Here is a 27,784-nt window from a genome sequence, read left to right on the forward strand (position 1 = left end):
GAGTTTCCCTTGTCATAAAAAAACAATCTCCTTTAAAGAAACAAATAACTTCCAAGTTTAAACATTATGCTTGAACTTATGGAGAGAGAAATGTTTCCATCAAGAAAGAGGTCACTTCTTTTGGATGGGAAAAAAGAAAGGTAGGTCGAGCTATGTTTTGGAACTGACAGAGTCTTTATGAAGGTTTAGTGAGATTTGAAACTTAAGGACTAGAGCAAGTAAAATGTATAAAATCTGGCCTTATGCAAAACTTCGATGTAATACATTGCAGGACCATGTCAGTTCTCTATCGTATGTGCATATACAAGTTTTGGAAATCTAAAACTGGCCTCTATGTGTCTTAAGCCATTTTTGTTTTAATCAATCTTATATTACTTAGGAACTCGTTTCTCTACTATCTCGTCTACTTGCTTATTAAGAATTGTGTAAAAGCTTTGTAAAGCTGGAGATGGACTAAGATCCGTGAAGTTTAACACATGTGGTTCTCAGTCCTTGCGGTACTTCCCTGGTAACTAGAATTTTACTTGGTCAAGTCATTCTATTAGCAGCATATGTGCTTTTGCATCAACTGGCTTTCAATTTTCTGCTTAGGTCCTTTATATGGGTATTACATGCAAATGGGTACAATGAAGAGTAAAAGAGAGAGAAAAGGTTGTCCTCAAGCTGATTTAGAATATAAGAAACACAGTACTCCAATGTGTAGAATGTATTCTTGCAGAGATTTCTGTGCATTTGCTGCATCCAGATTTTTTCTGATCACATAATATCTTTCCTTATTCACATGTCTCTTTATTTCTATTTTCTGATTTCTGATTCATCTGTATCTTCTGTTCCTTAAATCATGTAGGCAAGGGTTATCCGAAAGTGAAATTAACTTTCTTAGGGAGGTAAAGTTGTAATTTCAATACCCCTTTATATTAGTTGGACATGGATCATCAGCTTCATGTTTTTTGATCTTATACTTCAGTGATTCTTGATTTGTCAAGATCTATTTTTGGGTAATGTTTTCACTGGTTGGATGCTTCTTACAGAATAAGGAGGTACAATCGAAAATTCTTCACTCAGGAAGAGCATCAGAAAGTATTCTTGGTAGGTAAATGTGTGTTCAGATTTTCTTAACTGTAGCATGATTGGTATTTGTATGTCCTCTGAGAAGCATTAACTAAGACTGATGCTTATTTGTACAAAAACTGTCACAGCTCTCGAAAAGATGACAAGACCACTGTATGCCAAGCATCCGATGGCAAAGTTTTCATGGACTGTCACAGAAGATACAGATACAGTAAGTTATCTCTCCTCTTGGCTCCCTTAATATCATTCTGGATCTTAAATTTCAAGCATGTCATTGGAGATGGAATTTATAGAGACCCAATGTGGATTTACTGGTTGTGTATGTGCCTATATTACTTGTCGCACACAAATATGATGCTCTTCAGTATCTAGTTAAGGAGAAAGTTAAATTCTTGCTAGAAATAGATGAGCAAGGAATCTAAATACAAAATGTCTTGCAGATGCAATTTATTGTGTAATTTATTATAGGGGCTTGCATTGAATATTTTATTCTAGAGTACATGCCAATGCTCTAGAGTTATAAAGAAGCAGATACAGCTTTTACTGGATGTAAAAATGTTGTTCAGGTAGACTGAATGATACCAACTGTCTGATCAGGGAAATTTTTTATTTGTTATAATTCATTGAACTGTATCAGTTCATGGGAATAACCTGCAGGTGTCATATCTTATTCTCCTTTATATATTGTGTCTGGCGCAATCAGTATCATCATGCAAATTGCAATGTGGGCTACTTGTTTTTTGTTGTCGAGCAACATAAGTTTTCTTAGTTGTTAAAAATTCAATGTGCTAGCAACAAATTTGCAGCTATGCATCAATAGCTCCCCTTTTCCCCCCTGTATTTCATAGTGTGTTTTTTTTTTTCTTTTTCCTTTTTTTTTTTTTCTGAAACTGGTAATTTTTTGTATTCCTCAGCATTAAGGGCTATGCTGGCCACCTCCAAAAACTGTTGCAAGAAAGGAAAAAGCTAAAAGAAATACTTACAAAGAACCTATGAAGTCCACTAATTGTATCTCCTCTTCTATATCCTGTTCTTTACACCCAAAGCCTAGAGTAGTAATTACTTTCCATTTGATCTTCTGTATTGTACACTTTTTCTTTTTCCTTTTTGGTAAGGTTGAAGTGAGTATGACGAAACTTGAAAGAGCATTACTGTGAGTCTGACAAATGCTCACTCTTGGTATTATAAGCTCTAGTACAGTAGGTTTGTCAAAAGATTCAGTCAACATACTTGTTTCTCTTAGTTTTTCGGATCATCTATGTTTTAATTTTGTACTATTCTTTTAACTTTATTGATCTTTCAATGTGCTGCTTCTGGTGATCAAAAACATTTCTTTGCCAGTGAAATGGGCCACATAATTGCCCTGGAGATGCATAGTAAAACTGTAGTTCTCGTACTCCCATTGTTCTGACGTGTGTTTGTTCTGAACTGTTTACTTTCTTTAACAAAACCAGGCAGAGTGGTATACTAGATGCGTAGATGTATTAAACAATGTTGAGAAGGTATCTCAAGGAAAGGACATGGCTGAAGTTGTGCAGAACAAGGTTATGCAGGTATACTTTACACCACTTTATTCTCCCCCCCTCCCCCCTGGATATGTCCCGCTAATTGATCATTATAGAAGAGAAGTACGGCTAATACTGCACTAATTATTTCTCTGAACATTTTACATCTTGGACTATCTGAAGCCTCTATTTGACTCTAGTTATTATGATACTCTGTTCCTTTCAAGTTTCTGAATGGGAGAAATGGAGAATTGAAGTTTCGTTTTGAGAGAGAGTTAAAGGCTGGGCAATTTAGTGGTTTTCATGCTGAATGTCTCACTGATACTTGGATTGGAAATCACAGGTTAGAGTCTGTCTTACTACTTCCCCTCACTCAGTGTCTTCCATATTTGTGATTTTTGTTTCATTTCGTATCAGGTGGGCTTTTATTGATTTGACTGCGGGCCCTTTTTCATGGGGACCTGCTGTGGGTGGAGAAGGTGTGCGCACAGAACTAAGTTTACCAAACGTGGAGAAAACCATCGGTGCGGTTGCAGGTACTAAAGCGGTAGTCACATGTTTTCGCTCATCGCTGAGACTTCGTAGATAGATCTATACACTTTAGATTGTATTTATGAAGTTGACTAGGGATGTTTTAGATGAAATTGTTTTTTCTCCCTGTTGTGTACATTGTACATAATGGTCTTGGTTGATGTATGTGTTTTTGTTATTCTGCTCTTTGATGCCCTCTCTTAGTTTATCAAGGCAATAAGACATCCCAAATAGAGTGGCATAGATATGTAAAATTCATTTAGGTGGCCCTAAGTAGTTTGGTATTGTAGTGTGGTAGTAGTAGTTATTGTACTTGACTTTTCAATGAGTAGACAGAGTCCTAACTCCTAATAGTCAGGTAGGTAGACAGATGTGGCAGTCACTTAACCATTCAGTGCTGTATATTGGCTTTAACGCAGTGCGTGCTATGATCTTTCCTTTTTCTTCCCCAATCCTATTTTGTGGACTATCTAATTGAGTAGTCATGAAGTCTCGTGAGAGGTAACCTCACACTCAGACTAGATGTTATAGAAGTCTACCCGACGGAAATCAATGGATTGTCTCTTTGTTGTTCCTACTAATTAAGATTGTTGATAATTATCATAAGAGAATCAAATTGATTCGTTAGGGGTTACACTCTACCCAAATCACTTGCAATATCCTGATGATTTTGTAGCAAGTGAACAATATGAAGCAATATCAGCACCGAATGTTGTTCTTGTATAATGCTTTAGCCTTAGTCCGAAAACCGAAGAGGTTAAGTAATTTCAGATCAAGCTAGTTCAAGAGATCACATAGTTGTACATTTTAATCCATGTTGCACGTCAAGTTCTGCTATATCAGTACTGTTTTGAGTAAGTGATCATTATACCATTGATTCACGACCTGCATTTGCAGTGAAGTTGCCCCTAGAAGCAGAATTTTTATTGTCGTACAACTTCACAGTGGTAATTGTAGGTGTTGAAAGAGTAGAGAGGGTGGAGAAAATGGGTTTCTCAACTATTTGTTTGTTAGTCATTTTACCCTTTTTTTTGATCAAATAACTAAACAAAGAATCAGAGTTATCAAAGGCGAAAAGTGCAAAAAAGCTTTAAGGTCCGTGGGGGCTTTAAGCACAAATAAAGCATGGGCTTTAATGAAAAAAGGCGCAAAGGGTGAAAAAAAATACAAAATGTATATGTTTAGTCCAAGACTAATATTTATAAACATGAATGACAAATATATGATCAAAGAAGTTGAAATTTTTTTATGATAAAGTGAAATATCAATTGTTTAGTGTCACATCTTCATAAGAGGTTCATTGATAAGGAAAAGTTTGTCTTAGAACCTTGATGACGACACTGACACGCACATAAAGCGAGGCAAAGCGCTCAACACATTTTAAGCCTCGCTTTAGGGCTTAAGCGCGTCTTTGATAACACTGCAAAGAATAGAAGTAAACCAGCTCAAGCAAAATAGGGAATACAAAATCAACTTAAAAACTATGGGAGAGACAAAATAGAGAAGTAAAGAAGATATGAATAAATAAATGAGAATTACTGAGTTCCCAATGATGTTGAGGGGATGGAATGAAGCTGAAGGTCTTGACGACTCTAGTAGAGGTCAAAGAAATTACCTGCAGGCTTCTAGGAAAATAAGTTTTCGAAGAAGAGGTGCACATGATACATTAGGGAATTCTTACATAGGAAAGAGAGAGAATGTTGAAGTGCTATGTAAGATAGAACACAAGTTCACATGCTTTTGGGCTCAATATATGTACAATACATGTCATGGGATTGGGTTGTGACGCTAGGCCACTTGAGTAGTTGTTGAGATTACTGAGGAGAAAAACACATTGTGGAGAAGCGTTATAGTGGAAAAACATGGGAGATCAAATTACCGATGATTTTTGGGTGTGGTAATGAACTTGTGTGGTGTTAGCATGTTGGAAAGGAATAATGAAGGGAGGGAAAATTCGTTATGGTGTGGGTGAGCAGTGAGCTCATGAGGAATGATAATGAGATAGATCGAATATTAGTTTCTAAAGAATCATTTATAAGTGGGAGGAAAGTTGGGACTAATGATAAAGAAAATACAATTTTAGAGCAAGAGAGGGGTGAAAATAGGATTATTTGGAGGGAACTCGCTTCTAGAATGTTATTGCATTCTTGACATGGTTTGCCTTTGAAAAAGCAGTTTTGATGCAGATATTTCATGTAAAAGAAGTAGAATAATGGTGAGGTTATGTTGTATGTGCAAAGAGTGTGGAGAAGATACAGCGTGTCTACCAGTACACTGCAGGGTTGAAGTACAGCTATGGGAGCTAGCTAATCTTCTAGTTGTTTATCATCAGTTGGGTGTTAGTGCAGATTGTGCTGGGCATAATTGCAAGCTGGAAGTTACAAAAGATTGGGAGAGAGGACATAGGCTAGGGAGGTTGTACTTGTTTGCCTTTTCTGGACAAGATAGAATGAGTTAGCAGATTGCTTCATAGCATACAGCATGATATGAAAGTATTAGAAAATAGTTTTAATTGTATTAAATACTTTTGGTGTAATTGTCCCTTGGAGGCAGGCTCACTTTGATAAATGCAGTTCTGGACTCGCTTCCCACATATGTGATGTCCCTATTCCCTATTCCAGTAAGTGTGGTCAAGAAGTTGGACCGATTAAGAAGAAATTTTCTTTGGTTTGGGAACAAGGAGGGAAAGGGGTATCATTTGGTAGAATGGAAGACTGCACAATTACACAAGGAGGCCGGTGGTTTAGGAGTCAGGAATCTGAAACTGCAGAATGATTGCTTGCTCATGAAATGGTTATGGAGATTGTTAGAATATGAATATGTTTATACAATCCTACTAGAATAGGAATAAGTTTATACAATCCTAGTAGAATAGGAATAGGTTTATACAATCCTATTTAGAATAGAAATAGGAATAGTAAATAGTATCCTACTTGGTAAAGGATTGTATTGTAGTGTCTATAAATAGGGTCTCAATGTAATAATGTATACACGACAATAATTCAATAATATTCTTCTCCAATATTTCTCACAGAGATTAAATGGAAATGATCATGCTCTATGGAAGGAGGTAATCCCGAATAAGTATGGCCAGACGGAGCAATGGTGTACGAATGCAGTATCAACCACCTACGAAACATCGGTATGGAGATCTATAAGGAATCTTTGGCCTAGACTAGTAAAGAATTCATGTTATGAGGTGGGTGCTGGGAACAAAATACTATTTTGGAAGGACCTATGGATTGGACAAGAAGTTTTAATGCAAGTTTTCCCTGATCTGGCCAATATATGCACTAACCTTGAGGTTACAGTGGCTGATAGCTGGTCCCCACAGGGATGAAACTTCTTCTTCAGGAGGCATCTTAATGACTGGGAAGTAGGCAGGTTTGTGGAGCTATTGCAGATGATTGATGGTTTCAAAGGCACTACTGTAGAGGATGACACTTTTAGATGGAAACATGATAAGGATGGCAAGTTCTCTGTAGGTAGAATTTATAGGGAAGAGGTATCCTGGATGCCTGAAAACAAAATAGGCCCTTGGAAGCATGTATGGAAAAGTATGGCTCCTATTAAGGTCAAGTGCTTTGCTTGGATAGTAATCAGGAAAGCTTGCCTCACTCATGAGATCCTGCAGAAAAAGGGATTGCCAATTGTGTCCAGATGCATGTTATGTAGTGATGCTAGAGAGACAAATAATCATCTGTTCCTCCATTGTAAAGTCACATCTCAGCTTTGGACTATGTTTCTCAGTTTAACAGAGACAAAATGGTCAATGCCAGAGCACACAGCAGACTTGTTAAGTTGCTGGATTAGGAGAGGGGGAAGCAAGACACAGAAGAAGTGGTGGAGAATAATCCCACACTGTATCTGTTGGACTATCTGGAGGGAGAGGAATGGAAGAAACTTTGAAGATAGATTCAACAACATTCAGAAAATCAAAGAGAGCTGCATAGCAACTTTCTACTTTTGGTGTAAAGAACATTGTATAGAAAATGCTGAACAATTAGTAGATCTTTTAGGATTACTGTAATTAGTTTCTCGTTCTAGCTTGTTACTACCTTTTTGGAGGGCTCCAGCATACCTTAATGCTGAGGAATACAACATTACCAGTTTCAAAAATACTTTTGGTGTAATTGTAAAGAGATAATTCTTTTTCGTATTGATTACTGGCCTGATTTGATAGATGGGTGAAATATGACATGTAACCTTACGTTGTATATTTTTTCCATTTACTCAGTGCGTTAAAAAACTGAGTGCATGATCTATCAAAAACAAAGAAAATCAGTTTCAACGGTGTAAGTTATAACTGTTCAACAGGTTTCTTTGAAGCAATCCATTCAGTTTCACAGAAAAGGTCTCACTCCATTTTAGTCAATGAAATATGAGTCTTCATTCTCAGAAAAAAGGAGTCTTCCCCTTCTCAATTTCTGTTTAAAATCTTTTCAAGTTAACTCTATCTCAAAACACAGTCGTTTATGCATTCTTATTTTGTGCTTCTTTGTTTGCTTTCAGAAATTTCAGAAGACGAAGCAGAAAATCTATTACAAGAGGCTATTCAAGAGAAATTTGCTGTGTTTGGTGATGTATGATATACAAAATAGTTACTTAAATAGTTAATTTTCCATTATCATGTCAGTGAGTTCTGCTTTTCAATATTGTTAGTTAATTAATTGGTCAAGAGATATCTTTGGGGTAACCATGGAGACTAGAAGTTTTTTTGGGCAGAAAATCCCCAGGAGAAATAGCTGAGCTAACAAAGGACAGTGCCATGTCTTCTCTCTAAGTTGCCTTCTGGGAAAAAAGTTGATTGGTTTTTCACATGAATAGTGATGTGGTAGATTGGAAAAAGGGGAAGGTTATTGTTTGATCAGAAACCAGTCAAAATATTTCATAGATGGAACAAGGATGTGCTAGATCAAGATATATTTTGATGTATGAAAAGCAAGATTTAAGTAAACAAAAGTTGAAAGAGATGCATCACAATCACTTGCTGTACATGGTCTTCATTTTACTTTTCTCTACTTAGAAAAGAGTTGTCTTAGGCATGACATTTCAACTTAGGAATAATATTATAGGTTCAACAGTCCATAGAATTGTTCGAGGATAAAGACTATTACGAGTGCTCAGTCAAGTAGCATGGGCTGAATTTTTGGAGCCTTAGTTCTTGGAAATTCAAAAGCTGATTACTCTGCTTCTGCAAACGAAGAATAAAAACTAGTTACTGATTCTCAATCGTCATCTAACTTTTTTCTTCTTGTTATAAAGACCAAATGTTTTATCTTCTACTTCTTTCTACTTTTGAAAACTAGAAACTTTTATGAACTCCCCTTTCTATTGTCCGCGTTTTCTTTTTTTTCCTCTCTTTTTCTTCTGATTTGGGGGTGATTATGTTTTGTCATTGAATGTACGGGTGCTAAAGTCTGATATTGGCTGTTCTGTTATGTAGGTCCAGAAAGATCATCAAGCCATCGATATTCTTTTAGCTGAAATAGATATATATGAGCTATTTGCTTTCAATCATTGCAAGGGAAGGAAGGTCAAGCTTGCTCTTTGCGAAGGTAACCCTTGTCATTTGTTGTAGAATCCTGCATAATTTAGATGAAAATTGTTGTCTGGCCGTTCAGTTTGCTTTCTGTTAAAGCCTTGTAGTTATCTGACTATCTACGTATCCGGTGTTGGTTTTGTCTAGGTTTCCCTGTTCTTTTTGAAAAGTTTCAAATTGTTTTTCATAAGTTTATCTTTATTTTGAGGAAATTCACGAGTGTAAATCATCATACCAGAGCTTGACGAGAGAATGCAAGATTTGAAAAATGAGCTGCAATCTTTTGAGGGTGAGGGATCTGATGAAAGCCATAGGACAAAGGCTGTAGATGCACTGAAAAGGATGGAGAACTGGAACCTGTTTAGTGAATCTTATGAGGTATCTTACTTTTGCTAAGTCGTATTCAGTAACTTCTATGAGAAGGCTAAACTATTGTTGCTGTTTTGATGTTGTTCTTTTGTCCGAAAAAATTGCCATTGCTTATAGTTGCATTGTTTCTTTCACATGGGATGATGATAAGACATGATAATGATATTGATCATCAGTATTTAAAACTGTGGTCATGCAGGACTACAAAAATTATACAGTTGCTCGTGACACTTTCCTTTCACATTTGGGGGCAACCTTATGGGGGTCAATGAGACACATCATTTCTCCATCACTTGCTGATGGGGCATTCCACTACTATGAGAAAATATCTTTTCAGTTGTTCTTCATCACACAGGAGGTATGATGCTAATTTGAATTTAAACTAATGACATTGCTTTGTACTTACATGTTCTATGCGTTTGTGCAGAAATTTAGAAATATTAAGCAGTTACCTGTTGACCTCAAGACTATCATGAATGGTCTTTCATCATTGGTGCTATCTTCTCAGGAAGTGATGTTCAGTCCGCACATGTAAGCATTTGGTTCATTCTCTTATTCATTGGTCCTTCGAGATAAATACTGTTCTCTATATTTGTCTCAAGCTAAATGTAGGTTAGTTATATGTTGAGGTGTAAAGGTAAAAGTGTTAAATACAGATATTGTATTGAATAATTGTCCGTGTAAGTATATATTTTATTTCCGCTTCATGGATTTAGCTTACTCTCGTCTTTAATTATGTGATCTTGTTCTAAATATACCCTCTGGATATGTGCCCCTATTTATTTTAGTCTGTTCTGTTTCACAGGTTGCCGCTGTCAGAGGATCCTGCTTTAGCCATGGCGTTTTCAGTAGCCCGGAGAGCGGCAGCTGTTCCCCTGTTGCTTGTGAATGGAACGTATAGGAAAACTGTTCGTTCCTATCTGGATTCCTCCATTCTCCAGCATCAGTTACAGAGATTGAATGATCATGGTTCTTTAAAAGGTGAGCTTTTGTGATCACAGGTTTATAGTAGTGCTTGTTGAGGTAGAAAAAGCACACAGCCAACTCTCCTTAAGTCCGACATCATTTGAGAGGGAAAGGAGAGACATCTAGGGTGATTAATTAGAAAATCAAAGTTTTTGTTTCCCCCCTGTAGATTTATATTTGGGGCGGGCTAGAGGATAATAAATAAATCTTATATGGATATTAATTATCTTAGTAGTCATTTGTTTTGTTTCAACTTGTACTCTAAGGGGTCATTTGTTCTGAGGGATAAGGGATAATAATCCCAGGATTATCCTGCGTTTGGTTAGGGGTATTAGTTAGTCTCGAGATTATTTATTCCATCATTTGTACTATAATGATGGGATAAGTTATAGTAGTCATTTGTTTTGTTTCAACTTGTACTTTAAGGGGTTGTTTGGTGTGAAGGATAATACCAAATAGTCCTGAGATTAAATTATAGTGCCACTTAATTTGTTGTTTGGTTGGTAGGTGGTATAGTAATCCCGGGATAAAATAAATAAATGACAAATATATCTTTTACATTCATGAAGGGCATTTTTGTAAACAATAAATTGTTCTTAAAATTTATTATTTTGAATACAACAAACCAAACACTCAATAACTTATCCCATCATAACTAATCCCATCATAATTTATTCCATCATAATTTATCCCATCATAACTAATCCCATCATAACTTGAATTCAAACCAAACGATTCCTAAGGGGTCATTTGTTCTGAGGGATAATCCCAGGATAAAATGCAGGATTATTTTATCTTGCGTTTGGTTAGGGGTATTAGTTAGTCCCGAGATTATTTATTCCATCATTTGTACTATAATGATGGGATAAGTTATCCCATATGTATGATGGGATATGGGGGCAGATTGACTCTCACCAAGTCAGTTCTTGATGGCATGCCTACATACATGATGAGCCTTTTTCCCATATCAAAGAGCAGTGAAAAAAAACTCAATAGAGTTAGGAGAGCCTTTCTATGGCAAGGAAACAAGGAGAAGAGAGGTTATAACCTTGTGAAATGGGATGAACTGACTCTCAACACTCAACAAGGGGGGCTCAACTTGAAGAACCTCAACAAACAAAACACCTCTCTCTTGCAGAAATGGCTTCTGAGGTTCTCCTCAGAAGGGAGGGCCATTTGGAGAAGATTCATAGCAGGAAAGTATGGTTTACTCAATCACTGGACAACTGAGGAGGTTGCAGGAACCTTTGGGTGTAGTGTCTGGAAAACCATAAGAAGATTATGGCCTCATGTCAACAACAACATGTCAATCACCGTTGGAAATGGTTTGAAAACTGATTTCTGGAATGAGGTGTGGATTGGAGAAGACAATTTTAGAAACTCCTTTTCACATCTTTACACTTAGAGTACGCAAAGGAATGTCTCTGTATCCCAAGCTTGGAGTCAGCAGGGATGGGACCTTGTTTTTAGAAGAGCACTAAATGACTGGGAAATTGGGGAAGTTGCTAACCTATTGGGAGTACTAAACTCACACCCTGCTTTATCTATGAGGCCTGACAAACCTAGATGGAAATTACATAACAAAGGTGTGTTCACAGTGAAATCATGTTACTGGAATCTTAACACAAGGCAGTCAATGGTGGACATTTGGCCTTGGAAGTTAATCTGGAAGACCAAATGCCCCCCAAAGGTAGCTTGTTTTTGTTGGTTGGTTTGTAGAAAGGCTTGTTTAACACATGAGGCTTTACAGTAAAGGGGATGGCAATTTTGTTCAAGATGTGTCATGTGTGAACAGGAAGCAGAAGTCAATGACCATCTGTTCCTTCATTGTAAGGCAGCATTGAGCCTATGGAACATGTTAGTTGGGAGTTAAATGGGTGATTCCTAGCACAACAAAGGAACTACTAAGTAGCTGGAAAGGTATTGGGAACAGAGGAAGATCTGAACACTGGTGGAGAACTATCCCTGCTTGCATATGGTGGACCCCTAGAAAGAAAGAAATTTAAAAAGTTTTGAGGGACAAAAGACTAACTTACAAAAGATTAGAATGAATTGTATATGCCTTTTGTTTTTTTGGTGTAAACAAAATCTTGTAGGGGATATAGTAGATTTAGTTGATTTTATAGGAAACTTGTAAAGTATACCCATGGGTGTATGTAAGTTTCCAATTCATCATTTTTTGGATGATGAATTTTTTGGTGTGAATACAAAGTTACCCTTGTCTCAAAAAAAAATGTATGATGGGATATCCAATCCCATGGGATAACTTTGTCTATCCAATCCCCCATGCCAAACAACCCCCAAGTATTCATTCTTAAAACCATGTAATAACGATATGGTTATTCTTTGTCCGTTTTTATAGTCATTTGAAGTGAAATGAATACTAGATATGCTTGTCAATTTACAAAGTTATTAGGAGTAGTCGCACCGAGTAAGTACAACCTGTATTTTACCTGATATGGAGTTTATGAAGGCTAAGTTGCATGGACTCTTCACTTTCGATGCCGCACCAATCTCGGATTTCTCCAAAAATACACTACTTTTGGCGAATCCGACATGCACCCCTTGACATTTTTGAAGAGTCCGAGCAACATAGTCTGAAGGGGAGGAAGGCCTCATTTTTATTTATTCAAGTTAAGACATCTGAATATGAATGTACATATCTGATTATAAAGATGTATATTTAGATTTAAGATGTTTGAAGCTAAATATACATCTTAGTATTAAGATGTTGTATTAAAATATGAATATTAAATAATTAAAACGGTTTATTTTCTCTATATCTGAATGCAAAAATCTCATCTCTGTTTAAAAAATAATAAATATAATAAAAAATACTAATTTATCTAATACCATATCAACAAAATATTTTAAAAATATTACATGGTGGTTGATAGTAGCAATGACTTATGGTGGTGGTTAGTGGTGTTGGTTGATTGAGTGGGTACGATGTAGCCTATAGGGGCGGAACTACAGTATACTAAGGGTGGCCAGGCGGATACTCTTCGTCGAAAAATTATACCATATACACGAGTTAAATGCTACTTTAAACGGTTAAATGTTTTACTTTGGACACCCTTGAAACGAAAAGGGGGTTCTAGCCCAGTGGTTCTAGCTTCTAGGCACTGAAAAGCCTATGTTCAGTGAGCAGCGCTTTTAAAAGAACTTCTCATTTTACTGATTACTTTTGTTGATAATACTTAATAAATTTGTTAATTTTGAAATAATTCAAAACTAACATTACTTGTTAAAATAATCCTTTATTAGAGACATACAACTTAAAAATCTAAGAAAAGAACAAAAAAATTAGCAGGGTTTTTAAACGATTTGATTTTGACATTCTTTTTTATTCATTAAAAATTTGAATAAAACTTAGAAGTAATTATTTAATTTAAAGTTAATAAGCAAAACCTACAATTTTTTATAAAGCTAATAAAATTGAAAAAAAAAGCTCCATCTAGAAATTTAAAAAACAACATAAAACTCTTTTGATTCTACTCTCCATTTTTAATGTGTTATTGTTGTTGTCACCGGAGCTTGGTGAAAGCTTGAAGTGTAAAAGTGATTCATTTGAAGCTGAATTTTCTCTTTTTTTTTTTCCTTTGCCCATTCAATTCATACTAAATTAAATATGAACATTAAAATTAAATATTATGCAGTTTGACTTAATTTTTTTTGATACATTTATTGATAAAATAAATTTAATTATTAATATTATGTAGTTTGATTTTAAAATTTTAAGTGCACCCATTTATAAAAAAAATAAATACTTGCGCAATTCTTGGACACCCTTGGTGAAATTTTTGGCTCCGCCACTGGTAGCCTACTGGTGTGTCACGACCCACTTAGGCCATGAGTGGTGTTAAGTAAGCCTAGGCCTACCGAGCAAGTCTGGACCATTTTCATGCTAAGATTTTGGCCGAGTTTTCTCTGTACCTAAGCAATCCATAAATCCAAACATGTCAGCACTCAATAAACAACAACCCAACACCATACAATACCAACATATCAAGTCTTATTATCCAAATCGGAAGTTAGTGACTTTCACAAAACTTTAGAAGTTTCAAGTCACATCTTTACTTACACAAGCCAACACCAAATTTACAGGACCAACTCAAGGAGGAAGACTCTAGGAACTAAATAAACTAATATGCAACACTAGTGTAAACAAAATGATGGCTCACGAATAAAGTACGGGCCTTACTGGATTGAGTGTCAGCTCTGTCTATCATTCTGTCAGAGTTGAAGGGTTACCGTCAGCTAATTTATCTGCAAGGAGAAAGCAAGAATAAGCAGGGTCAGTCACACTGACATATTGAGGAATAACCTCAACCATAGCTATTTACCTGGAACAAGCATATATAAGAGATCATGCAGTTTATAAATCATCAAGAATAGCTTGTTTCAATCAACTTATGAAATTCATATATGAAAATTGTATTCAAGTTGTTTAAATAATCACATCGTTATTTATTGGGAGGATCCTTAGGATTGAGTATTCTTTCTGACACTACGGATTTACCATAGCCGTCTGACTACCCCGTCAGCTAGGTTCCCTTCTAGAGGGTCTTTATAGTTTATACAACATTAGTTTGTCCTACCAGGTGTACCAGGTCTAACAATCCCGACCGACGTTAGATAACAACGAAACTGACAAAGTTAACTTCCTGAAACAGTTTATTCATAATGCCACATATATTCATATTCTTCTTGTATCAACTTTGAATCCAACAATATATAGTCTTACAGTTTGAACATCCATCTATTGTTCCTTGAATAGTCTAAAATGTCAAAAATATCCTCTGTTTGAGCTATTAATTTCTGTTTACACCAAAAATAAAACAGGGACAATCCTGCAAGTTGCTCTGCTTGTCTTCAAAACATCTCCTATTCCTTTCTTTCCACATTGTCCATGAAATGCATGCATGGACAATCTTCCATCTTCCTTCCTTTTTGACTGCATTGCCATCCTTGTTCCAGCAGTTTAACAATCCTTTTATGTTCCCTGGCTCCACCCACTTAGTCCTCCGTAGATAAATGAGTATCTTCCGCAACTGGTCTGTCCAAACTTCCTTCAGTATCTTTGTAATATCCCCCCATTAGCTTTGTTTCCCGGAGAGACACTACATCAGCATTCCATGCATGTAGAATGTTTCTGATTAGCCTCCTTTTTCTGCCACAATTTAGCCCTTTAACATTCCAAGGCATTCTTTCCAAGGCATAAATTCAAGAGTAATCAGTATGTAAACTCATGGTAAAAGTGATTTAGTACATTTTCAAATATTTGATCATATTCTCGCTTGTCCGTGAGAAAAATCAATTTTTGGATTAAACATTTCAATGCAAAATTCAAATAAAAAACATGCTATAGTTGAAAATCAACTATGGAGGAGTTATCACTCACTGTACTTCCGCCGCAATAGCTCCAACCTTGCTTCCAATAATTATGTCGCAAAAATTTCAAAAATCTAAATTCACGACATAATGTTTAGATGTTATTTATCCCAAAAACTCATGAACTCTAAATATTTCTTGACATAATGCCATCTCTTAATAGACCACCACCACTATTGTGTCAACCTAAATTTTCTAGCTTAAGAAATGATTTCTACAATCTTTATTTATAGGTTATGATGTGGAACTTCGAATTTACAAGAAAGTTATTATCCCCCAGTTTTGATACCAAAATCAGCTTTTCAGGTTGTCTTCCCAAAGTTGAAACTCTTAAAAGAAAATATCAGATTTTATTCAATCCTAAAAATCCCAGTTGTTATTACTACCTCTCCCAACCAGAGGATGAATTCACAGTGAAATATGTATGTCAAGAACGAACTTGTAAAAGCAATCTCAAGAAAAAGAACGAACTTGTAAAAGTCAAGAATGGAGAAAAGTGATTGGGTGTCCTCAATACTAATTGTCTCTGCTATCTTCCTCATTTCCCCTTTCTCTCTTCTGTATCTCATTTCCTCTCTATTTTTTCCTTCTGAAAATCACTGCTGTTGGACAGCATGGTTTGAAACCAGCAGCACCACTGTTTTTTTTTTTTGATGAAGTACGGAGATTTCATTAGAAGGCATAAGAATATGCAAGGCAAAAATTACAGCAAAAGAAGGGGTCTGCTTCTGAACAAGAATTTACTAAATAACTAAAGAGCAGACATAGTCCAAAAGTTCAACAGTGGTTACAGGGGCCTGGTTGAACCAGCTATATAAGAAGACCAAACAGTTTTATTTGTTGACTGCCTCTTCTCCTACTTTTTTTCCAAAGCCGCGGCCTTTTCTCTCTCTTGATTACTATTTAAAATTATCACGGAGGTGGGTTTTTAACTTAGGACTTAAGTTGTTTAGTGGCTTGGGTTAGGTATTTTAATTGGTTAGTTGTTTTAAATGGTCCAAGCCCAATTCTTTAAGTCATTATATGGTGATGGTGATTGAAAATAGTAGTTAATGGTGGGGGCGGCTGATTATTGTGGTGGATCATTGTTGTAGCTAATGGTTGTGGAAAATAGTGGTGGTTGATGGTGGCGATTGTCAATAGTGATTGGTGGTTGTTGTGATAATAGTGGTGGGTGGTGATCTTTGTAAACGGTGGCTAGTGGTGGTGTCAGTTAATTGTGATGATTGGTGGCAGTGGTAGTTGATAAAGGTGGGCGATCATGATGGTTAACAATGAAAATGGATGAAGTAGTGGTGGAATGCCATCTTTACAGAATTACTTGAAGCATAGCATCTTAGTGATATTAATATTTTATTATAGGTCTCAACTATTCAACTATATTCAGATCCATTAAGTAGTTGTAGAAGAAAAATAGAAATGCACTTATTGATTAAGATTCAAATCTAAAAAACACACGCACAATGGCTGACTTAGATCTAAAGGATTAAGACTTGATCAGACCTTCAGTAGCTGCAAACAAATGAGGATTAAGGCCAATTATATAATCTTGTTATTTGTTTTATATGATGGTTCAGGAGCCTTTAAATGCTTATTCATGTCTGCCATCTTCTCCCCCCTCTCTTTTTTTGAGTTTTATGCTGGTTAGGGCTTGTGTTTTGCAAATTATAGTGCTTTGATTTCCTTCATACTGCAGGTTCACATGCACATAGCAGATCTACCCTTGAAGTGCCTATCTTTTGGTTTATTCACAGTGATCCCTTGTTAGTTGACAAGCATTATCAAGCCAAAGCACTTTCTGATATGGTCATTGTGGTGCAGTCAGAAGAACCATCCTGGGAGAGTCATTTGCAGTGTAATGGGCGGTCTCTCCTGTGGGATTTGAGGTTATTATTTTATTGCATTTAAGATGAGTTTGGATTATATATTGCAACTTATTATATACATTTTCTTTCTCATTCATTTACCTTACTTTTACTTTTAGATGCTTTAGACTTATATTTTGCTAGTTTTATTTAAAGAAAATAAGCTACTGGGCTTCTAGAGATGTTCTGTAGTTCCTCACTTGAAAAAGCACATATTATGCACTGAAAATGATAAGGAAATTTGTTGGAGGAAAGGTCTGAGTGGCGATGGCCTAGCAATGGTTTAAGCATGCAAAATGGGGAAGGTGAAAGTGATAATTTTGATGAAAAGAGGAAAAAAATAATAATAGCTCTAGAGCACTCCTTGTCCCCTTAGGGATTACATGAGAAGGTAGAATTGCATGGATTCGTGATAAAGCACTCTTGTTTAAGAAAATTAAGCATAACTATGGTTTTATTCTTGATTCTCTGACCCATTCTACTTCATAAAGGATTTCACATACCGATTAGGGATGAACTCTATTATGTACGGTCTTTAGGCCGAGCAAACACAAATGACTATGACTATGACTAAACTTCACAAAGGTATAAAAGCTGCTATTTCCAATGAGATCTTCTGATTGAACTTTAAGGTAATGGGAGAGAAGGTATTCGACAGATTAATGGTAAGTAAAGCAATAGACTGGGTTCTCACTATAAGCCAGTACCCGCTCAATGCGGTATATTTTTTTATTTTGATATTGGAAGTATAAAATAAAGGACTTCAAAATAAGACTCCGGCAATGTTTTTAAAAAAAAAAACAATTTTAGGGCTACACAAGTTTTTTTTTGGGGGGGTGGGGGGGATTTTAATTGTTGCATACGTTTCTCTCCGTGAGTAACTTCTTGATAACTCTTTTACCTTTAGTAATCTTGTGCAATGCATCATGCATATTTTCTCTTATCACATGTCAAGACTGAAGCATTACTCATGACACTCGTATTACTATAAATTAGCTCATCTATGATCTCAATAGATCAATTGCACCTCTCTATCAATTCCTCGTCATTCAGGTCAATTTCATTCCAATGTTAGTAAATAAATTTCTTTTAAGGCAAACTAGGTATTATCTAAGACTACATTTCTTGACTCTCACACTTATCTTGACACTGACATACGGTCTTTAGTTAGACATGAAAGGCTCGTGGAGAATACTAGACCTAATATAGGCGTACAACAACAATAAAGTCTTAATACCCAGTGGTATCACATTTATGGACCTTTTCCTTTCCTTGTATTGTGTTCTTAGTTAATTCCGGGTTGATTTAGAGATACCGTTGATCTTTTGAATTTTGAGACAACTTCCCTCCATGTGATTTCAGGTTTGGTGTTCTTTCTTTAGCTTACCTGAATTCTCATCTCAAAAGAACTCTCTGTTGAGTGGAATTTGATGGTTTTCTAAGATATTGTGGAAATGGACAATGCTGATCTGGCATTTGCTTTCTCATCTGTTATACAGGAAGCCTATTAAAGCTGCTTTGACTGCTGTGTCAGAACATCTAGCAGGAATGCTTCCCCTTCATCTTGTTTACAGTCAAGCCCATGAAACTGCAATTGAGGTATTGGAAGACATGAATGTGAATCTTACAATGGTCTCACTCTGACTATAGAGACTTGTAACTTCTTTATGTTAGGTGTCTATAGACTTGTAACCTGAAAGTTTCTAATTTCTTGCATGTAATTAACTTCTTCTGAGGGCTTGCTAACTTCCTGAGTGTCTCATGTACTTCTCCTCTGCACCTTTTTTTCTTCTCGCTTGACAAATTATTTCTTTTGGTAGTGAGGTAGGATAAGCTCTCCAAAAACAAGAACACTATTCAAGAGAGTTTTTTTTTCTCTTGCTTCCTTGGAACCCGAGTTTTAAGATCTAAGAAGTTTGTCACACTTTTATGACACTAATTATTTTAGTAATTTGTTTCATTCTTGTGAGAGATCAATAGATTTTAGTGAATGCTTTCTTCTACTTGTAATTCTATTGAAGCTTATATGTGACTTTCATTAATTTAATATTTCTGTTTTATTTCCGGGTACCCCTAAAATGCAATAAAGAATGTATCATACTCTTGTATGTGTTACATATGCTTTACTTGATGCTTTTCCTTGAGACAGAAGTGGTAACATGTGTCTGGTTTAATGTGTTACGTTGAGATAAAAGCTTGTAATTTAAGTCTGGTTTCTCCAAGTCACCTCTGTTCGTCTCATTACACTTTAAACAGGACTGGATTTGGTCAGTTGGATGCAATCCTCTATCCATCACTTCCCAAGGCTGGCATATCTCCAAATTCCATTCAGACACTGTTGCTCGAAGCTATGTATTGACGGCACTTGAAGAGTCCATTCAATTGGTCAATTCGGCTATTCATCGCCTTGTTATGGAGCGGACATGTATCCTTTATGAATGTTTTACTTTCATAACTACAAGTAAAAGATTGTTTTGATTGCACAAATTGTCACTTTTGTGAGTTGTCTCATTGAATATATTCCCCAAGAAGGTTTTGCAAATTGTCTTCAGCAGATTGCATAAAAGATTTATTTCTCTGTTTGAATGGTGACTGTCATTGCGAATACTTATTTGGTCTTAGCCGTCTCATGACATGGGAACTTATCTCAATATTTGAATATGGAAATGTCTGCCTAAAATTTCAGGTTGGTCAATAGGTCCTTTGGGGTTAATAGATTTTAGCACTTCTTTTTCGTTGGTTTGGACAGTGGACCACTAGTTTCAAACTTTCTTCATTAGTTACTGATGTTTTTTCATATAAGTTTGGTAATTGACCTTTTATCAGATTTTCTGTGGATCCTTAATCTGGAACAGCAGAACAGACTTTTAAGCTCTTTAAAACCCACGAGCGTGAGTTGGTGAACAAATACAATTATGTTGTTAGCTTGTGGAGAAGAGTAAGTTCTTTACGGTTTTCACCAATCCTTATTAAGTACTATGTACACAAATATTTTTGCCAAACACTTGTTACACTATCTTTTTTCCAGATAAATAACACTTGGTGTATTATCATTTTAAGCTTGGTAGAATAATTTGTTTCTTATTTCAATCTAATTGATCTGCATTTTCTGCATGAGTTAGAATGATGTTTGCAAGAAATAGTTTGATATGTGTTGGCTTTTGTTGTCTTAAATTCAGCCTGTTTATGAAACATATTCCTGACCAATTTATTCCATGTTATGGGTCCCTCGCAGATTTCAACTGTCAGTGGGGAACTGCGTTATCTGGATGCCTTGAGACTTCTCTATACCTTAGAGGATGCATCAAAAGGGTTAGCATCTGACATTTGTTATGTGGCTGATATTGTGACAATCATCACTAGACACCCTTATTGTTGGGGTTGCACTTTTACATCTGCAACCAATTTGAGATAATAGAATACGGTGTTTCACTACATTTGGAAGTATTAAGCAACTTCCATTTGGCATCCAAAAGTTCTTCACTTTTCACTTAACGTATGTGTTTGATAAATTTGTTTGCTAAAAGTCTCCTCTTATGCAGGTTTGTAAATTATGTTGATACAACTCTAGCCAGTCTCCATCCAATACATTGCACCCGTAAAAGAGAAGTTAAGGTCGAGTTTGACATGACAACAATACCTGCTTTCCTCGTTGTTTTCTTCGTTCTTTGGTTTCTGCTTAAGCCTAGAAGAGCCAAGCCTAAGATCAACTGAGAGTTTCGTGGTTGGCGTGCCTTGAAAATGCGAGTTACTTAGTTTCCTCAGTATGATTTCCCCTGGTGGGAAACTCTGTTGAGCCAATAGAGCTCTCTTATGCAACACTGGACTAGAGAGCATAGGCAAGATAGGTTGAATAGCTAGGTCAAAATCATATGGTGTTGCACTGTCTTTGCTTTGTAAATTTTCATCTCCCAGTATTATAACAGCTGAGATTTTGCTCTGGACCATCAAGTCTTATTTTTTCTTGTTAGTAGCTAATAACTATTGTAATTGTGCTCAGTGCATGCCTTAATACTGTATACATCTCAAAAAATGATATCATCGATTACAATTTACAATAGCAATGTGAACTTTACTCCCTTTAGATGATAGCAAAGGTTGCCTGATGCAGTCCATGCTTATTATAACTGGAGGAAAATACTCGCCATTCTTTTCTTTTGGGTAAAATTGACTAGTTAATGCAGTTTAACCAGTAGCCACTTTTTCCTATATCCCATTCCATAATTTCTTAAAATGTTGTCTGCCTACCTCTATTTTTGAACGTTTATCGTTCCCATTTGATTATCTGATTTTAGCCATAGCTAATCTAGAATTTTTCAGTCATAAAGAGAAAGAAGGTTCAAAGTTAATTTATGATAAGTAACGGTAGCTTTCCTTGGATGGAGATTTGTTTTCCCAATTAATAATACAAACAGATTTAGCTTATATATATTGATAATATAAGATCTTACATGATTAACCAAATTTGACTCGTTAACGCTGAAACTTACCATACCATTGCAACATGACTTAGAGAGCTGTATCTTCAATAGATTTCTCTCCAATGTGGAGAGCACATTAACATAAAATTGGTATGCAATTTCCTACACAGAGACATGATCAACAAGTTCACGCCCCTTGGTCTCAACTGGAAAGAGCAGAACACTAATTGCTGATAAAATTACAACCACTTCAAATAAAATGATTGCAGCCATCTGGTGGCAACCTCTAACCAATTGCACTGCAACTATAGGAGAGACCATCCCTGCAATTCTCCCCACAGCACTTGCAACTCCACAACCTGTTGATCTCACTGAGGTTGGATAAATCTGCAGAAAATAGATCAAAATGGCACTTAGGCCTCCTAATATAAAATTCTCCCAGCTGTATTTTTGTCTGAAGAGTCAGTTTGTTCCAATCTACAACTTTTGACGAGAATTTACTAAAATGTCAAAATTAAATGTTTAACATCTTTATATTCATACTCCAAACAAGGCTTATAGCAGGAGTAACTTGATCCTCTCACCCTATCAAAGGTTCCTCAGTCACCAAAGAAGAACAGGTAGAACAGGCCAAGAGAACCTCAAAGCTAAAAATGCTTGGAAATTGGACTAATCTACGTTTATTCCTCATTACAAACCTGAAAACTCAATGTATTTACCTGAAGAAGATCCACTATGATATTGATAGTTTATATATAAAAAGGCAAATGGTTCTTAAATTGTGACAATTGCTAAAACTAATCAGCTTTAGTAACCATGTTCAGTTTTCTCTTTAGAACTGTATGCTAATACAATCAAATATCTGTAAAAATACATGCAACGGCTTCAATAAATAAGGGAGCCAGCCCTAATGTCCTAAAATCAATTTGGTTTGCAAGTCAATGCACCCATATAAAACAAGTCGATGCGCATAAGAGAGAGAGAGAGAGAGAGGGGGGGGGGGGGGGGGGGGGGGGGGGGGGGGGGGGGGGGGGGGGGGGGGGGGGGGGGGGGGGGGGGGGGGGGGGGGGGGGGGGGGGGGGGGGGGGGAGGCATAAAGATTCATGCAGTCAACAGTTTAAGATGCCCAATAATGAACATAAATGTTGTTTGCCACTTCAACCAAATAAAACACAGTTTCAGTGGAGAAAGAACTCTTACAAAGTCAAAACTTTTAATATGTGAAAGGTAGAAGTTCAAAATTCTCTGTTCAATTGAATACATGAAAGACAAGGAATATCTATCTATCAAGTTTAGACTGGTAGGGACCAAAATAAGTTGACATGTCAAGATATTGAACAAGTCAGAACGATGAAGCTAAGAAAGAGAGAAGAAAGAAGTGCTTCAAGAAGGTAAAGAGTGATACTCACCTCTGGACAATAAACACCAGCAAGGGTGAAGGTTCCTATGAACCAGATACGAGCTCCAAATAGCAATGCTGTTGTTAATGCCTCATTCTGAGGTACAACAAGTGGAAAAAGGAAAAGGGACCCCATGATATACATCAGGGCCATTGAATATTTCCGACCAACTTTCTCCACCACTACAGCTGAAATAAGAAGCCCAGGAAGCTCTGAAAGACAAAGAATAACTTAGATTTACAAATTGTAATCAAGTCAAATGGGAGCTGAGATGAAATAATAGAATCGCAATTTGACACAAGAAAATGAAAGTAGAAGTACCAGCAAGGCTAGTGATGAACACGTCTGTATAGAGGCTTGTATCATTTTTCACATGCAAAGCAACTGAGAAGCATTGATTTTCCCCAGCGCTGAACTGTGATGTCAGCAATATAATGCCATAATAGGCAAATGAATTTCCAAAATAAACCACCCACATGAGGAGGGTAATTCGTAGTAATTGTGGGGATAAAAGCATCAGGGATGAAGACAATCCTGTCTTAAAATTGAAGATTTTGTTTGCTCTCGGCTTAAGCAATTCCTCTTCCTCATCCAGCTGTGTCACTTGATCAGAAACAAGCATCCCAGGGGGAAGTTTTGTCTGATTGACAACAGCTATTTTCCTCAAAATATCATGTGCATCACTTATTCTACCTTCGGCACATAGATATCTAGGAGACTCTACTGTAAAAATGTACAAGAGAAGTGCTGCAAATGATGGTATAGACGATAAAGCCAATAACCACCTCCAACCTAGTCTTGGCATGATAATCTGCAAGAAATACCAAGCAAGTTGCAATAAGTTTTTCCAATATTTACAAATATGGTAAGATACAAACTCTTCTTTGTTTTCATTTTTCTCATTAATTACTAACTGTTTGGGAGCGCTACAAACTGTCAACGATAAAAAACTACAGAAAATGATATCCGATGAAGTGATAATAATCAAGTAAGACAATTCTTAGTTATAACCTAATCATTCTCTACTGAAGACTACAGAACCACAAAATGTGTGGGAGCAAGTGACCAAGCACAGCTTATCTGGTTCATCACCTTCTATGCACTTACAGTCGTCTATGTTCTGGCTCAGCTCCTCGAATTCTAGGGCAGTCAGACCAATTTAGGAGAATTGTTCTAAGTTTTCTGGGTGAAACTTTTCTCAACCCCCCTTGTTGTTTCTTTGAATTAAGTTCTGTTTGGGATTTGAGACCTGTCTTGTTTTTTTTTTGGAGGGGTCTAGACGATGAAGCCAATAACCGCGCTTCATTGGTGATAAATATGTGTTAGTCCTATTGAGACAACTGAACAATTTAACTAGAAGTTTTTAGAGAAGAACTGGAATTACAGATAAAAGTAGAACTGTTATTAGAAAATAATTCAAATAAATCAAAGATGAAAGAAGTGAAATGCATATACCTTGTATATACAAATGTGTGTGTGTACCTCATTTGTTTAAGCAAACCCTTCAAAAGAATGCCAACAGATATGGACAAGTTATTGTTTTATATGGACCGTCTTTGCAAGTAAAGATTTCCATTCAGAAGATGCTTATACCTTGGTTCCAAAATCTCTTAAATCTTACTTGACCCATGGATATTAGTGGCAAAGTGTCAATGAGGCACCACAAAAGCGTAGTGTCAATTATTCATATTTAAAAGAAGATGAAAATTAACAGTGAACAGAAAGCAGACTTTTTGTGACTCGACATTGTTCCTTTTTCCTCTGTTATTCTCTGTTTAGCTTCCATTGACTTCCGCAGAGTATTAGATGAGTTACACGATCATCCTATTCCTATTTCACTTATTAAAAGAGAGATAGTTATTCTTTCCACTTTATACTTTGGAAAAGTGTAATATTCACTTTATTATGCACAAATTGGATCTTATTCACGTATAAACGTTTTCCTACATGCATTTGAGAGTCGTTACTGAGACATTTCTTAATCTAAAAACATTGTCTATACGTGAAGGAATCTGCCACATACAGATGATAGGTTTTTAGTCATTGTGGAAGTCTGTATGTATATATAGTGGAAAGTAACAAGATGGATCCTAAGACTTGCTATTCCATCCTAATTGAAGCTCATCTGAGCACAAGTTCAGCTCGTATCTATTATAACTTGTCTTCTTTTGCAGCAAAGCATATTTTCACAATTTGTTCTTCATTCGTTTGAAGGTAAAATCTTGCTCCTCCTCTACAGGAATGACATTATTTTTTTTGGCAGTAACTCCTTCATGTTGTCTGCTCTTATTTGCAAGCTACAATCACATTTTGCAATGAAAGACTTCAGGCCCCTTGATTTTTTTTCCCTTGGCCTGCAGTTCACTTCATCATGACAAGGATGGCCTTTTTCTTAGTCAGCAAAAGTATGCTACTTCCATACTTCAACGCACAAATATGGTAGCTTCTCGGGCTCATCCCACTCCTTTAAAAAGCATCAGCTTCATGGCTTGGGTGGTACTCCAGTTGATCCCTACGACTATCACAGCGTTGTTGGTGCACTTCAGTACCTCACATTAACTGGACCAGAATCTCCCATGCAGTGAACTTGTTTTGCCATTCGCGCAGCATCTTACTGAGGTTCGTTGGGCTGGGATCAAACGTGTACTTCACTACATTGTTGGAACTTCACACCTAAGCCTGCACATTTTTGCTCAATCCTCTCTTAACTTGGTCGGCTTCTCTGATGCAGATTGGGCTGGTTGTCCCATCACTAGGCACTCTACTACTAGCATTTGTGTTTTCTCTGGTCATCAAAGAAGCAACACACTGTCGCCAAGTCAAGTGCCAAAGCTGAATATCGCTCGTTGGTCTCTTTAGCTGCCGACCTAACTTGGATCAGTTACTTATTGTGAGACATTGGCATTTCCCTGCCTCAACCTTCCATGTTGTTCACAGACAACATTAGTGCCTTGCATGTATCAGCTAATCCAGTGTTGCACACTCGTATGGAGCATGTCGAGCTTGATTATCATTTTATCCGCGAGAAAGTTATCTGGGGAGCTATTGTGACCAAGTTTGCTCCGTTGCATCAGCACATTGCCAAGATTATTTTACCAAACCACTGCCCAAACATCAGTGTCAGCTACTTCGAGCCAAGCAGGGTGTTGCTGCTCATCCCACCACCAGCTTGAGAGGGGATGTAAGACAACCAAGTTAATTAGCAATTCTCTAGTCTAAACCTAACAATTAACCTGTACGTGTATGAGAGCTGGAAGGATTGTTGCATATACAATCCTTGTAGAACACAATTATCAAGCAGCCAAATGGACTCCTATGTATGTAAATATCTATGTGTATATAGTCCAACATAGTAGCATGTAATAAACAAGAATTAGATATAGAAAAACACAAGTTACAGTGTCTTCTAATTCTTATTTTATTCACAAATCATATCTTGTTAAAATCCCGATAAGAGGAGAACGACTTCACAATAGATAGGCAGTACATAAGAACAGCTAAAGGATGTACCAGTTTCCACTTTTTTTTTGTAAGGTAAATACACAAGCAAAGGATGTACCATAGCCAATAAAGCCTCAAGTATTGTTCCAATTGTCCAAAAAGTTGAATAGATAACCATCCACATGCCCCTATTTCGAGAAGGCACGAATTCTAGAAACCAAGATCCATATACAGGCCCACCACCCAGACCAGTTCCAACCAGCATACGAAGAATGAGCAGTGATATATAGTTTGGAGAAAAGGAACTCAGAAATGCAGATACGGTTGTCACTATTGCCACAATCAGAAGACTTTTCCTGGTGATGGAAAATGAAAGTGTATAATCATCCATGACAACTTAAACCAAACAACAATTAAGCAATCTACAGACTCAAATATGATTATTCACTACTCACCCAATTTGAAAAAGAGAAACACAAACATAAACTTTTTCAGTAAATACTAAAAAGGGAAAATAGGCTTGCCTTCTTCCATAGTTGTCAGCAAGAATGCCCCAAAAGTAAGCTCCAATAAGCATGCCAGCAAACACAACAGTAGTAATAAGAGTTTCTTGTGTAGAAGAAAGCCCCCATTGAGACTTAACAGCTGGTCCAATAAAAGAAAGAATCATAACTTCAACAGCATCCACCATTGATCCAAGACCCGCATAACCCAACACCAAATACTGGAATTTGCCAAAACCCAGAGCAGTAAGAGCTTCATCCAGTGTGTACACATGTTCATCTTCCTCCACCTGCTGCTGTTGCGGTGCCATCTCCAGCCCGTCAAATTCGGGTCAATGAATCGATCAATGGTTTGAAGCAAATTAAAGGGTAAAATATGGGTTTTCTTCATAAACTTAGGATCTTGCCTCCATGTGAGCTCAAATAAACACAGTTATACTTTTGCTCACCTCCTTTATCAGATTACTCTGTTCTTCCTCACGTCTCTTTCTGTTCAATCTTGTTTCATGGAGTCAAATCAGAGGGAGAAATCTGATCAACCATGTGTGGTAACTTGGATAACAAATTGGGGGTGACAAAGACTTCTCGTTGGTTCAAAGTTTTGGCCACTTAGTCCGTGAAAATAGCGTGTGAGGAAAAAACTGTTGCATATTATAGTGAGCTATTTAAATTATGAATGAAAATGCGACCGACATATTTTAACTTAACTATGTCTTGTTATTTCCAAACTTATTTTTTTAATTCCTTCCACTTATTTTGCTAATTGTATAACTTCT

At 36.6% G+C, this 27,784-nt stretch overlaps 2 protein-coding genes across 3 annotated transcripts in view; one reads left to right on the plus strand and one right to left on the minus strand.

Moving 5' to 3' along the window:
* Positions 1 to 21,327, plus strand: part of LOC125876227 (uncharacterized) — a 32,946-nt gene extending 11,619 nt beyond the window's left edge. For both annotated transcript variants that reach the window (XM_049557351.1, XM_049557352.1), the window contains 18 exons: positions 848 to 887; positions 1,032 to 1,089; positions 1,200 to 1,282; positions 2,526 to 2,624; positions 2,804 to 2,919; positions 2,994 to 3,112; positions 7,620 to 7,690; positions 8,554 to 8,665; positions 8,888 to 9,027; positions 9,218 to 9,376; positions 9,446 to 9,549; positions 9,824 to 9,999; positions 17,075 to 17,264; positions 18,743 to 18,842; positions 19,500 to 19,668; positions 20,099 to 20,181; positions 20,479 to 20,555; positions 20,786 to 21,327. In XM_049557351.1, coding sequence (XP_049413308.1) covers positions 848 to 887; positions 1,032 to 1,089; positions 1,200 to 1,282; positions 2,526 to 2,624; positions 2,804 to 2,919; positions 2,994 to 3,112; positions 7,620 to 7,690; positions 8,554 to 8,665; positions 8,888 to 9,027; positions 9,218 to 9,376; positions 9,446 to 9,549; positions 9,824 to 9,999; positions 17,075 to 17,264; positions 18,743 to 18,842; positions 19,500 to 19,668; positions 20,099 to 20,181; positions 20,479 to 20,555; positions 20,786 to 20,957 — 2,068 coding nt within the window. In that variant the 3' untranslated portion in view covers positions 20,958 to 21,327. The remainder of the gene's footprint in view (positions 1 to 847; positions 888 to 1,031; positions 1,090 to 1,199; positions 1,283 to 2,525; positions 2,625 to 2,803; positions 2,920 to 2,993; positions 3,113 to 7,619; positions 7,691 to 8,553; positions 8,666 to 8,887; positions 9,028 to 9,217; positions 9,377 to 9,445; positions 9,550 to 9,823; positions 10,000 to 17,074; positions 17,265 to 18,742; positions 18,843 to 19,499; positions 19,669 to 20,098; positions 20,182 to 20,478; positions 20,556 to 20,785) is intronic.
* Positions 21,328 to 21,633: 306 nt separating this feature from the next.
* On the minus strand, positions 21,634 to 27,583 carry LOC125876242 (organic cation/carnitine transporter 7-like). Its single transcript, XM_049557374.1, has 5 exons — positions 27,030 to 27,583; positions 26,624 to 26,861; positions 23,386 to 23,875; positions 23,074 to 23,276; positions 21,634 to 22,051 (listed from the first exon to the last, which is right to left on the minus strand). Exons 1-5 carry the CDS (start codon positions 27,317 to 27,319, stop codon positions 21,827 to 21,829), a joined length of 1,446 nt encoding a protein of 481 aa, XP_049413331.1. The 5' UTR covers positions 27,320 to 27,583; the 3' UTR covers positions 21,634 to 21,826.
* Positions 27,584 to 27,784: the final 201 nt, after the last annotated feature.

This window comes from Solanum stenotomum, chromosome 9 (assembly GCF_019186545.1).
Source record: "Solanum stenotomum isolate F172 chromosome 9, ASM1918654v1, whole genome shotgun sequence".
Taxonomy (NCBI): Eukaryota; Viridiplantae; Streptophyta; class Magnoliopsida; order Solanales; family Solanaceae; genus Solanum; species Solanum stenotomum.

Bases quoted from the DNA above. Each gene is read 5' to 3' on its own strand.
- LOC125876242 (XM_049557374.1), bottom strand. From the start codon at position 27,319: ATGGCACCGCAACAGCAGCAGGTGGAGGAAGATGAACATGTGTACACA. The intron at 26,862-27,029 runs GCAAGCCTATTT...TTCCATCACCAG, and splicing joins GCTGACAACTATGGAAGAAG to GAAAAGTCTTCTGATTGTGG. The intron at 23,876-26,623 runs GTACATCCTTTG...TATTTCTTGCAG, and splicing joins TTGAGGCTTTATTGGCTATG to ATTATCATGCCAAGACTAGG.